The sequence below is a fragment of the Pristiophorus japonicus genome, chromosome 9, assembly GCF_044704955.1.
Source record: "Pristiophorus japonicus isolate sPriJap1 chromosome 9, sPriJap1.hap1, whole genome shotgun sequence".
Taxonomy (NCBI): Eukaryota; Metazoa; Chordata; class Chondrichthyes; family Pristiophoridae; genus Pristiophorus; species Pristiophorus japonicus.
The window spans coordinates 166,604,493-166,618,488 of NC_091985.1; the positions used below are offsets into that span (position 1 = coordinate 166,604,493).

Genomic DNA, 13,996 nt, shown 5'->3' on the forward strand with positions numbered 1-13,996 from the left:
GTGTAGTATTTGACAACTCCCCTTCCATCCTATCCTAAGTAATGTTGGTTTGTTAGAGAAAATTTTTTGCAGAGATGCCACAAGTAAATTTTTTTTTAAGGTAGCAGTCAATTTTTTAAAGCAATAAAATTCCTTACATCCACATAAGAATTTGCTGGCGTGAAATAAAGCACAATTATTTCAGAGGTTTTAATAAATAACCTCAATCAATGGGCCATACAAATATTTACAGAAATTAGGGAAGGAGAATCCACTGCATTCTCAAAATCTGAATCACTAACAGCAAATATCCCCAAGTAGCACACAACCTTTACAATAACCACAGCAGTTAATGCAGCGGACACATCTGCAACACTTAGTTTTTATCTAAAGGATGCGATTGCTGCCAATGACGAAGTAGTTGCGCATGCGCCGTTCCAGTGGTTTTTCCTGTTTGTTCTCGCTCGTCTGCCCAAATTAGTGAGAAAAAGGCAAGTGGTGGGAAATTTCAGGTATTGAGAGGTCTGTGGCCTGTAATGAGACTTGAGGGTGCTATTAGGATGTTGTCAGCTTGAGAGAGTTTAATTGTACTGTGTTTATCGCCATCAGGTCTTGTGTCTTGTGATTTGAACACGCGCCTGGTGAACAAAATGCAGACACAGGATATTAGGATTTGATCGGCTGGGAAAAGGATCATTGAGAAAAAGAGTAGACAGTGTGGAGAGAGAGAGAGAGAGAGAGAGGGAGGGAGGGCAGAGAGTGGCAGCAATGTGATTCTGATGAATTAATGAACTGCTAAAATTTCCAGTACAATTTAATGAGGAAATGCAACTTGAAGGTGATATTTAGATGTTGTCAGCTTGTGAGCATTTCATTGTACACTGGTTGAGTGTGCTTCTCGCTATCAGCTCCTCTGTTGTGGTGAATGTTACTTTTTCGTATTTGGGACTTGACACTTATGCGCAGAATGCTTCTTCGCAGCTTCCGGTTTGTTGGCAGCAGTCACTCCGTTATCTAAACACCAAGTGAATTCACCTAACCAGATTAATGAAATATCACCTCGGTCACATCCAATTTGACACATAGCAGGTAGGTCTTAGATATAATTAAGTAGGACTTGCAGCCCAATACTTCAGGAGACACATCTTCAATGTTACATTTTCTACTGCTTCCATTTGCTAAATATGATGCCTAATAAAAAAAACACAAAATTAATGTAGGGGGACTATTTTATGCAAGTGCCGTTATTGAGTGGGTGGGGGAGAAGTACTGCGTGCAGTGTTCCAGGGCTCAGTAGTAAGATCACTGATTTCTAATTTACATGAACGACTGATTCAGAAACTCAATGCAAATTTGTAAGTAACAGCAAACTAGATTGGAGAAGTGGCTTAAGAGGCAATTTAGAAATTACAGAACGAATTGGATATCATACGGATTTGGGTAAACAATGGCAGGTGAAATTTAATGCAGACAAGTGTAAAGCACTGCACACAGGGAAAAAAAACCACTTAAGCAATCATGCATCAGCAAAATGTTCTAAAATCTCCTTATGCTTTTGAGCAAGTTAAACACCCAGCCTCCACAATGAACAGCAATAGATGGAAAGTGGAAACAGTCTCCAAGAACAGCAGCACAGTCCCAGTTGGCTCTCAAAATGGAAGGCTGCCACCGCAAATTGCCAAAGAAAACAATTCAGCAACAAAATAAAACCACAAATTATGTACAATTCTCAATGCACAAATTTTCCATCTTTAGACTTAGATCTTCTGTTTTATGTTTTAATTGCCAATTACTATAATAAATGAAAAATATAAAAGACCAGAAATGAAACCCATTCAACCTTTTAAATTATTTTGGAATTCCACGCCTTTCTCAGTCATTCCTTCCTCTGACCATGTTCAGGCTTTTAAAACGCAGTCACCATTTACCCCACCCTCATTGTGCCCCACACTGCAGATACTTCACCTCGCTTTCTAAATTAAAAAAAATAGTAATTCCTTACCTTCGCTTTGGTGAAAGTGATCTAGACTTTGAGCGACTGTTTTTGGAAAGGAAGGTAAACAGGTTAGCAAAGCATCTAAAGACCAATAATACCACAAATATTTCTGGATAGAGAGAGACGAGGGGATACTACCAGTTGTGAGAAACTGAGTAAGTATCACTCCCCAGGTCAGGTACAGCACAGCAAACTGCAGAGTAAAGCTCCCTCTACTCTGCCTTAACAACAAGTCTCAACTCTGAGAAGATTCTACCAATATAAATTTCCCTATACAAGCCATCTTCGACATTTAATCTAGATAGCCAACTTACAGACAATGTTGTGCTGTCCACCTATTAGGTTCCAGGTTCACACTGCCCACACTTACTTCACAAAGAGCTCAAAGATCAGTCTGGGCTAGATTCAAATCCAGGTCCCAGATGAAACAATATCCAATTAGGACCTCGTCCCCATAACGTAGGAGCAGCACAGCAGTATTCCAATATACTATGACCAGAAATCCCAGCATCACAAGTTCATGATTGCAGTTATGTCATCAATATTATCAACACTCTCAAATGGCACCAAACGAAAATAGTCAATCCATACTATTTTCACACACCTAGCAACTGGCTCAAAAATAATTTTAGACAGCTGGGAGCAGGCTAACCATTTAGTCTGTGGCTCGGGAATAGCATGCACCACAGGAAATCCCATTTAAAAATTACTATGGGAGGGGGAATAGGGTAGGAAGACAGAAAAATGTTTAAATTGAACAAAAGCAATTGGTAAGAATGCTGGTTTTGGTTTCCTCACCTTCGAACAGGAGATCCAGACTTGGATCTTTTTACAGGAGATCTTCTTACAGGAGATGGAGACCTACAAAAAAAAATCAAACTGTTAACAGACAGCAATAAAAACATACTCAATTTATCACACACGTGAGGATCAATTATTTCACAACTACAGAAGTCTCAACTATAATTTCCCATCCTTGGCAGCATGGTGAATCAACAAAGTTCACAATGGCCTTAATGTCATTTCTGCTTGCAGAACACACTGTACTGAATTATAGCCAGTTTTCATCTCTAGCCTGCTTGGACCAGATACTTTACTCTGTGGATGCTGCGACAGGGTGAATCTGGCGTGTGAGCTCCCATTATTCAGCCCCAAAATACCCAGTTGTAGTTTCAATTCAAATTTAAATTCATAGGTAACTGCAAATTTTGTTTCTCAAACTGAAAACAGTTACTCCCCAATTAGTAGATTCAGACTAACCAAGTTACCTTTACCAGTCCTCCAAACTTAGTGTCAAATATTTTACATTTAATTTTGAGAATAAACGTATGCTGTATAACTACCAATAAATTCCCTTTCTGCTCATCCAAATTGCTGCATATGTAGTGTGTGTTGCATCACTGCAATCGTATTCATCTCTTCAAAATTACATGACCAACATATCTGATGTAGTTACAAGTCTTGCATATTCACTAAGTTCCCGCATGTAATATTTTATCTCAAGTTGTCAAGTTCTTTGCACTTTTGTATTTTTCTGCCTCTTACCCATACACCAGCCAAGATGACAGTTCTCAAGACTCTTCCAGTACAGCTCAAAAACATGAAATGACGGGTCTCATTTTCCCCCCTCCCCAGAGGATTTTGATCTCTGCTCACTGCTTCTCCTCTTCCCCACCCCGAAAGACAGCAATCACAATTAAAAGAGCAAATCTGCACCGTCTCACCATTGAGAGCACCTTGATGAGTATCCCCCATACACTTTCCATATTATTGTTAATATTGAACACAAGTTTTCTTTTAACTTGTTTCCAAATGTTATTGCAACTAATCAATATTCACTCCCAAATGTATCTAGCAACGCCTACATAATTCACAACAGAACACATATCGACAACTGATCAAATAGATACATATTTAATATATTTAGCAACTCCTTGAAAGAATATTACATGAACTAAATTAAACCAACCTGTTTCGCTGCCTCGATAGAGACCTGGATCTGGACCGTGACCTCGATCTAGACCTGTAATGACAAAAAGACTGATGTAGGGGAAATGAAATAGGAGAAAAGTAAGCTACAGTTGAACCTTCCTTATCCAGCACCACCCCTCGTCCGGCACCATTCCCGGCCACTGGGTGGCGCATGCGCAGAACTCTGATATAAACAAATTGAAGTCCTTCCTCGTTGCCGACTCCCGCAATCTTTGACGTGACCCCACGTTCAACCCCCTCTCCCCGATCTCTCTGCCGCACTCCCAGCCCCGATTTCCCCTTGCTCAGCACCTGTACTGACCTCCCCTCATTTGGCAAAATCCCGTATCTGGCGCAGGCCAGGCCCCAAGGGCGCCGCATAAGAACGGTTCAACCTGTATTAGGAAATACTTACAGGGTACTTAATTTAACTAGCCCTTCCATAGAGCCTAGATGTCATCCATTTCTTCCATAAAGAACTCGGAAGTGAACTCTGACAAGGCAATGCCTGCACAATCTTAATCAGTGAGTATTGTCATTTGGTTTGTTCTCCGTTTTTAAAACCCAATTTGTTTTTAGAAAAAAACTTGACCAAGAATATGCTGTAAACAAAATAAAGCCCATATTGCGATCTGTTTTCAAACAATCCAAATACACAACCTTCCATGCTTGGAAGGTGTGCTCCATGGGAAATCACGATGGCTAATTTCTACTACAGTGGGCTCTCTAGTTCAGACACAGCCAACCAGCTTCTGGTCTTTATCAAAACTGTCTGACCAGTGATTCTTAAATCGGTTTAAAAAAATCTATTATCTATAGTTCATATTCTAATTACTTATTCACAAAGTTTCCTTCCATTTTAAAGCACATTACAATTAAGGCCATTTGTAACAATCTCATTACACAACTAAAGGTACAAAAGGGATCAATGGGGAAGAGGAAGGAAAGAGGGGGGGGGGGGGGGGGGGGGGGGAGGAAATTGGTATGATGTACAGGGTAAGTCCACATCACTGAGAATGACGGGAATAGCATGTTTAGTGAGTTGGCCACAACGAAGGTAAAGGATACACAGCCAGATAGGGTATGGGTGACCAACAGGAAGAGCAGTGGAAGGAAGGTAGTGCAGGGGTCCCCTGCGGTCATCCCCCTGCAAAACAGATACACCGCTTTGGGTACTGTTGGGGGGGGGGGGGGATGACAGCAGCAGCCAAGTTATGGTACCATGGGTGGCTCTGCTGTCCAGGAGGGGAGGAAAAAGAGTGGGAGAGCTATAGTGATAGGGGATTCAAGTGTAAGGGGAATAGATAAGACGTTTCTGCAGCCGCAATCGAAACTCCAGGACGGTATGTTGCCTCCCTGGTGCAAGGGTCAAGGATGTCTCGAAGCGGGTGCAGGACATTTTGAAAAGGGAGGGTGAACAGCCAGTTGTCGTGATGCATATCAGTACCAACGATATAGGTAAAAAAAACAGGATGAGGTCCTACAAGCTGAATTTAGGGAGCTAGAAGTTAAATTTAAAAAGTAGGACCTCTAAAAAGGTAGTAATCTCAGGATTGCTACCAGTGCCACGTGCTAGTCAGAGTAGGAATCGCAGGATAGATCAGATGAATACGTGGCTTGAGGAGTGGTGCAGAAGTGAGGGATTCAAATTCCTAGGACATTGGAACCGGTTCTTGGGGAGGTGGGACCAGTACAAACCAGACGGTCTGCACCTGGGCAGGACCGGAACTAATGTCCGAGGGGGAGTGTTTGCTAGTGCTGTTGGGGAGGAGTTAAATTAATATGGCAGGGGGATGGGAACCTATGCAGGGAGACAGAGGGAAGTAAAATAGGGGCAGAAGCAAAAGATAGAAAGAAGAAAAGTAAAAGTGGAGGGCAGAGAAACCCAAGGTAAAAATCAAAAAGGGCCACATTGCAGCAAAATTCTAAAGGGGCAAAGTGTATTAAAAAGACAAGCCTGAAGGCTCTGTGCCTCAATGCGAGGAGTATTCGTAATAAGGCGGACGAATTAACTGCACAGGCAGCAATTAATGAATATGATATCATTGGCATCATGGAGACATGGCTCCAGGGTGACCAAGACTGAAAACTCAACATCCAGCAGTATTCAATATTCATGAAGGATAGACAGAAAGGAAAAGGAGGTGGGGTAGTGTTGTTGGTTAAAGAGGAAATTAACAATAGTAAAGAAGGACATTAGCTTGGATATAGTGGAATCTGTATGGGTGGAGCTGCGGAATACCAAAGGGCAGAAAACGCTAGTGGGAGTTGTGTACAGACCACCAAACAGTAGTAGTGAGGTTGGGGACAGCATCAAACAAGAAATTAGGGATGCGTGCAACAAAGGTACGGCAATTATCATGGGTGACTTTAATCTACATATAGATTGGGCTATCCAAACTGGTAGCAATACGATGGAGGAGGATTTCCTTGAGTGTATTAGGGATGGTTTTCTAGACCAATATGTCGAGGAACCAACTAGAGGGCTGGCCATCCTAGATTGGGTGATGTGTAATGAGAAAGGACTAATTAGCAATCTTGTTGTGCGAGTCCCCTTGGGGAAGAGTGACCATAATATAGTAGAATTCCTTATTAAGATAGAGAGTGACACAGTTAATTCAGAGACTAGAGTCCTGAACTTAAGGAAAGATAACTTCGATGGTATGAGACGTGCATTGGCTAGAATAGACTGGCAAATGATACTTAGAGGGTTGACGGTGGATAGGCAATAGCAAACATTTAAAGATCACATGGATGAACTTCAACAATTGTACATCCCTGTCTGGAGTAAAAATAAAACGGGGAAGGTGGCTCAACCGTGGCTAACAAGGGAAATTAAGGATAGTGTTAAATCCAACGAAGAGGCACAAAAATTGGCCAGAAAAAGCAGCAAACCTGAGGACTGGAAGAAATTTAGAATTCAGCAGAGGAGGACAAAGGGTTTAATGAGGAGGGGGAAAATAGAGTATGAGAGGAAACTTGCCGGGAATATAAAAACTGACTGCAAAAGCTTCTATATACATGTGAAGAGAAAAAGATTAGTGAGGACAAAGGTAGGTCCCTTGCAGTCAGATTCAGGTGAATTTATAATGGGGAACAAAGAAATGGCAGACCAGTTTAACAAATACTTTGGTTGTGTCTTTACGAAGGAAGACACAAATAACCTTCCGGAAGTACTAGCGGACCGAGCGTCCAGTGAGAAGGAGGAACTGAAGGATATCCTTATTAGGCAGGAAATTGATGGGACTGAAGGCCGCTAAATCCCCGGGGCCTGATAGTTTGCATCCCAGAGTACTTAAGGAAGTGGCCCTAGAAATAGCGGATGCATTGGTGATCATTTTCCAACAGTCTATCGACCCTGGATCAGTTCCTATGGACTAGAGGGTAGTTAATGTAACACCACTTTTTAAAAAAAAAGGAGGGAGGGAGAGAGAAAATGGGTAATTATAGACCGGTTAGCCTGACATCAGTAATGGGGAAAATGTTGGAATCAATTATTAAAGATGAAATAACAGCGCATTTGGAAAGCAGTGACAGAATCGGTCCAAGTCAACATGGATTTATGAAAGGGAAATCATGCTTGACAAATCTTCTGGAATTTTTTGAGGATGTAACTAGTAGAGTGGACAAGGGAGAACCAGTGGATGTGGTGTATTTGGACTTTCAAAAGGCTTTTGACAAGGTCTCACACAAGGGATTGGTATGCAAAATTAAAGCACATGGTATTGGGGGTTATGTACTGATGTGAATAGAGAACTGGTTGCCAGGCAGGAAGCAGAGAGTCGAGATAAATGGGTCCTTTTCAGAATGGCAGGCAGTGACTAGTGGGGTGCCGCAGGGCTCAGTGCTGGCTCCCCAGCTATTTACAATATACATTAATGATTTAGATGAAGGAATTGATTGTAATATCTCCAAGTTTACAGATGACACTAAACTGGGTGGCGTTGTGAGCTACGAGGAGGACGCTAAGAGGCTGCAGGGTGACTTGGACAGGTTAGATGAGTGGGCAAATGCATGGCAGATGCAGTATAATGTGGATAAATGTAAACACAAAGGCAGAGTATTATCTGAATGGCGGCAGATTAGGAAAAGGGAGGTGCAACGAGACCGGGGTGTCATGGTACATCAGTTATTGAAAGTTGGCATGTAGGTACAGCAGGCAGTGAAGGCAGCAAATGGTATGTTGGCCTTCATAGCTAGGGGTTTTGAGTATAGGAGCAGGCAGGTCTTACTTCACTTGTACAGGGCCTTGATGAAGCCTCACCTGGAATATTGTGTTCAGTTTTGATCTCCTAATCTGAGGAAGGACATTCTTGCTATTGAAGGATTGCAGCGAAGGTTCACCAGACTGATTCCCGGGATGGCTGGTCTGACATGAGGAGAGACTGGATCGACTGGGCCTTTATTCACTGGAGTTTAGAAGGATGAGAGGGGATCTCAGAAACATATATTAAATTCTGACAGGACTGGACAGGTTAGATGCAGGAAGAATGTTCCCATGTTAGGGAAGTCCAGAACCAGGGGACACAGCCGAAGGATAAGGGGTAAGCCATTTAGGACTGAGATGAGGAGAAACTTCTTCACTCAGAGAGTTGTTAACCTGTGGAATTCCCTACTGCAGAGTGTTATTGATGCCAGTTCGTTGGATATATTCAAGAGGGAGTTAGATGTGGCTCTTATGGCTAAAGAGATCAAGGGGTATGGAGAGAAAGCAGGAAAGGGGTACTGAGGTGAAAGATGAGCCATTGATCTTACTGAATGGTGGTGCAGGCTCGAAGGGCTGAATGGCCTACTCCTCCACCTATTTTCTATGTTTCTAAGTCACTTATAAATGGACTGGTTCATCATTGGGTACTTTTTCAGTTATCAGTGGCTGTCCGAATTATACATTAGTGATAATCACCGGGAAGATTTTCGGGAATGTGTTTGCAGTGGTTTTGTGTTGTGATGCACTGAAACAACTGCAACTGATATAAAAGGTTAGATAGGTGGTTGAAGGAAAAGGAAATAGGGCAGGCACATGGGAATAGGAATACTGCTCATGGGTAAGAAACACAGACCAACCGGCTTGTTTGTGTTGCAATTTCTAAGTAATTCTTTGCAATGTAAACTGAAACTATACGAGATGCACATTATGAAAGTCTTTTAAAAGTTTAAAAAAAGAGGGCACACCCCTTGTATGACTGGCAAGAACCTCAAATACTGTACTCCCGCCAAATTCAAGTTTTGGCAACTCATTAACGGCAGTAAATGTCCTCCCTCCAAAAGTCAGTTCTCATAGAAACGTAGAAATTTACAGCGCAGGAGTCCATTTTGGCACATTGTGTCCGCGCCTCACCCAACTGCAGGAATAAGGCATCCAATTTGCAGAAGGCTCTAGCTTAATTTCTGTTCCATCAACCTGAAGAAAGCTCAGCAGAGATGGGTTAAGTATTTGTGATCAGACAAGACAGCTACAGCAAGTTCCAAACTAATACTCTTGATTATACAGGGTAAAAGGGATTTAAAAATTCTGTAAAACTGGTCAAAAAAAGCAGGTATACCACAGACAATTTTCACACATTTGGTCTGTTAGATGATAATTTACAGAACAGCTAAATGAAGTGCTGAACTCTAGTCACATGATGTATACATTTTATATACACACATATACGTATACAAGTCCCAGTATCAAATAAAATAGCAAGATACTTGTAAAATAGATAAGGACACTTGTATATTTAAGCACATTGGATGGCACCTGCTTTAAATCTCGTGTCTGTCCATAAATACCAACTCTGCAGTTTGCTTTAGATGGGAGGGCCAGAAATTAAGTTGAAGATTTTACATAAGAGATAGGTAGGTACAGGAGTAGGCCATTTGGCCCCTTGAGCCTGCTCCACCATTCAATAAGATCCTGGCTGATCTGATCATGGACTCAGCTCCACTTCATTGCCCGCTCCCCATAACCCTGCTCTGAGGATTCCAGAGATATACAACCCTCAGAAGAAATTCCTCATCTCAGTTTTAAATGGGCAACCCCTTATTCTGAAACTATGCCTAGATCTAGATTGCCCCTTGAGTGGAAACATCCTCTCTGCATCTACCTTGTCGAGCCCCACATTACCTTGTATGTTTCAATAAGATCGCCTCTCATTCTTCTGAACTGCAACTACAGGCCCAATGTGCTAAACCTTTCTTCATAAGTCAACCCCTTCATCTCAGGAATCAACGTCGTGAACCTTCTCTGAACAGCCTCCAATGCAAGTATATCGTTCCTTAAATACGGAGACCAAAACTGTACGCAGTACTCCAGGGTGTGGCCTCACCAATACCCTGTACAGTTGTAGCAGGACTTCTCTGCTTTTATACTCTATCCCCCTTGCAATAAAGGCCAACATTCCATTGGCCTTCCTGATTACTTGCTGTACCTGCAAACTAACTATTTGTGTTTCATGCACAAGGACCCCCAGGTCCCTCTGCACTGCAGCATTTTGTAATTTTACTCCATTTAAATAATTTACTTTTTTTCTGCCAAAGTGAATAACCTCACACTTTCCCACATTATACTCCATTTGCCAGATTTTTTCCCCCACTCACTTAACCTGTCTATATCCCTTTGAAGATTTTTGTGTCCTCCTCACAGCTTGTTTTCCCACCCATCTTTGTATCAGCAAACTTGGCTACATTACACTCTGTCCCTTCATCGAAGTCATTAATATAGACTGTAAATAGTTGAGGACCCAGCACCAATCCCTGTGGCACCCCACTAGTTAGTGTTTGCCAACCGGAAAATGACCCATTTATCCTGACTCTGTTTTCCGTTAGTTAGCCAATCCTCTATCCATAACAATATATTACGGATGCAGCGTCCAGAATCCGGAACACTCAGGTTAGAGGTTGTTCCGGATTCCGTGTTTTTCCGGACTTTGAATCGTCTTTCTGACGTCACGAATCTGGAAACACCAGAGCCCAGGTTCGGGAAAGTCAGAAAGGGGGCAGGGGGTCGCCGCTGAGGAGCTGTTCGGGCCGGCAGGCACCTTCACAGAGGAGCTGTTCGGGCCGGCGAGAAGGCCCCGAGGCAAGGGCAGCGGCAGCACGGCGAGGCCCGAGGTCAGTGGGTCTGGATTCCGGAACATTTTACGGATTCAGGACGACCTTGTCATCAATCGGTCCGGAGTCTGGAACATTCCGGATTTTGGACGCTGCACCTGTACCCCCAACCTAGTGTACTTTTATCTTGTGCAGTAACCTTTTATGTGACACCTTATCGAATGCCTTCTGGAAATCTAAATATACCACATCCATTGGTTCCCTTGTCCACCCTACTCATTGCATCCTCAAAGAACTCCAGCAAATTTGTCAAACATAACTTCCCTTTTATAAAACCATGCTGACTCTGCTTGACTGTATTATGCTTTTCCAAACGTCCCGCTACTGCTTCCTTAATAATGGACTCCAGCATTTTCCAAATGACAGATGTTAGGCTAATTGGTCTATAGTTTCCTACTTTCTGTCTGCCAATTCCTCCCTCCCTACAGCCCCTTGATTATCCATTATTGGGATGTTTATAGTGTCCAACGAAATAGGTAAAAAAACAGGATGAGGTCCTACAAGCTAAATTTAGGGAGCTAGGAGTTAAATTAAAATTAAAAAGTAGGACCTTAAAAAGGTAGTAATCTCAGGATTGCTACCAGTGCCACGTGCTAGTCAGAGTAGAAATAGCAGGATAGTCAAGATGAATACGTGGCTTGAGGAATGGTGCAAGAGGGAGGGGTTCAAATTCCTGGGACATTGGAACCGGTTCTGGGGGAGGTGGGACCAGTACAAACCAGACGGTCTGCACCTGGGCAGGACCGGAACCAATGTCCAGGAATGTTTGCTAGTGCTGTTGGGGAGAGGTTAAACTACTATGGCAGGGGGATGGGAATCTATGCAATGAGAGAGAGGGAAGCAAAATGGGGGCAAAAGCAAAAGGTAGAAAGGAGATAAGGAAAAGTGGAGGGCAGAGAAATCAAAAAGCAAAAATCAAAACGGGCCACATTACAACATAATTCTAAAAGGACAAAGTGTTAAAAAAGCAAGCCTGAAGGCTCTGTGTCTCAATGAGAGGAGCATTCGTAACAAGGTGGATGAATTAACTGCACAGCTAGTTGTTAGCAGATATGATGTAATTGGGATTATGGACACATGGCTCCAGGGTAACCAAGGCTGGGAATTCAATATTCAGGAAGGATAGACAGAAAGGAAAAGTAGGTGGGGTAGCGTTGCTGGTTAAAGAGGAGATTAACGCAATAGTAAGGAAGGACATTAGCTTGGATGATGTGGAATCTGTATGGGTAGAGCTGCGGAATACCAAAGGGCAAAAAACATTAGTGGGAGTTGTGTACAGACCACCAAGCAGTAGTAGTGAGGTTGGGGACAGCATCAAACAAGAAATTAGAGATGTGTGCAATAAAGGTACAGCAGTTATCATGGGCAACTTTAATCTACATATTGATTGGACTAACCAAACTGGTAGCAATGTGGTGGAGGAGGATTTCCTGGAGTGTACAAGGGATGGTTTTCTAGACCAATGCGTCGAGGAACCAACTAGAGAGCTGGCTATCCTAGACTGGGTGATGTGTAATGAGAGAGGATTAATTAGCAATCTTGTTGTGCGAGGCCCCTTGGGGAAGAGTGACCATAATATGATAGAATTCTTCATTAAGATGGAGAGTGACACAGTTAACTCAGAGACTAGAATCCTGAACTTAAAGAAAGGTAACTTCGATGGTATGAGATGTGAATTGGCTAGGATAGACTGGCGAATGATACTTAGAGGGTTGACGGTGGATAGGCAATGGCAGACATTTAAAGATCACATGGATGAACTTCAACAATTGTACATCCCTGTCTGGAGTAAAAATAAAATGGGGAAGGTGGCTCAACCGTGGCTAACAAGGGAAATTAGGCATAGTGTTAAATCCAAGGAAGAGGCATATAAATTGGCCAGAAAAGCAGCAAACCTGAGGACTGGGAGAAATTTAGAATTCAGCAGAGGAGGACAAAGGATTTAATTAGCAGGGGGGAAATAAGAGTACGAGAGGAAGCTTGCAAGGAACATAAAAACTGACTGCAAAAGCTTCTATAGATATGTGAAGAGAAAAAGATTAGTGAAGACTAATGTAGCTCCCTTGCAGTCAGAATCAGGTGAATTTATAATGGAGAACAAAGAAATGGCAGACCAATTCAACAAATACTTTGGTTCTGTCTTCACTAAGGAAGACACAAATAACCTTCCGGAAATACTAGGGGACCGAGGGTCCAGAGAGAAGGAGGAACTGAAGGAAATCCCTACTAGTCAGGAAATTGTGTTCGGAATATTGATGGGATTGAAGGCCGATAAATCCCCAGGACCTGATAGGCTGCATTCCAGAGTACTTAAGTGGCCCTATAAATAGTGGATGCATTGGTGATCATTTTCCAATATTCTATAGAATCTGGATCAGTTCCTATGGATTGGAGGGTAGCTAATGTAATCCCACTTTTAAAAACAGGAGAGAGAGAAAACGGGATTACAGACCGGTTAGCCTGACATCGGTAGTGGGGAAAATGCTGGAATCAATTATTAAAGATGTAATAGCAGCGCATTTGGAAAGAAGTGACAGGATTGGCCCAAGTCAGCATGGATTTATGAAAGGGAAAACATGCTTAACAAATCTTATGGAATTTTTTGAGGATGTAACTAGTAGAGTGGACAAGGAAGAACCAGTGGATGTGGTGTATTTGGACTTTCAAAAGGCTTTTGACAAGGTCCCACACAAGAGATTAGTGAGCAAAATTAAAGCACATGGTATTGGGGGCAATGTATTGACGTGGATAGAGAACTGATTGGCAGACAGGAAGCAAAGAGTAGGAATAAACGGGTCTTTTTCAGAATGACAGGCAGTGACTAGTGGGGTACCGCAAGGTTCAGTGCTGGGATCCCAGCTATTTACAATATACATTAATGATTTTGACGAAGGAATTGAATGTAATATCTCCAAGATTGCAGATGACACTAAGCTGAACGGTGTGAGCTGTGAGGAG

General features: G+C 42.5%; 1 protein-coding gene across 1 annotated transcript in view; it reads right to left on the reverse strand.

Annotated features, from left to right (window-relative positions):
* LOC139273314 (serine/arginine-rich splicing factor 7-like) overlaps nt 1–13,996 on the reverse strand; it is a 39,230-nt gene that overhangs the window by 1,240 nt on the left and 23,994 nt on the right. The window contains exons 6-8 of the mRNA XM_070890073.1: nt 3,945–3,998; nt 2,774–2,836; nt 1,982–2,017 (exon numbers count right to left, since the gene is read on the reverse strand). Of these exons, the coding sequence (XP_070746174.1) occupies nt 1,982–2,017; nt 2,774–2,836; nt 3,945–3,998 (153 nt within the window). The remainder of the gene's footprint in view (nt 1–1,981; nt 2,018–2,773; nt 2,837–3,944; nt 3,999–13,996) is intronic.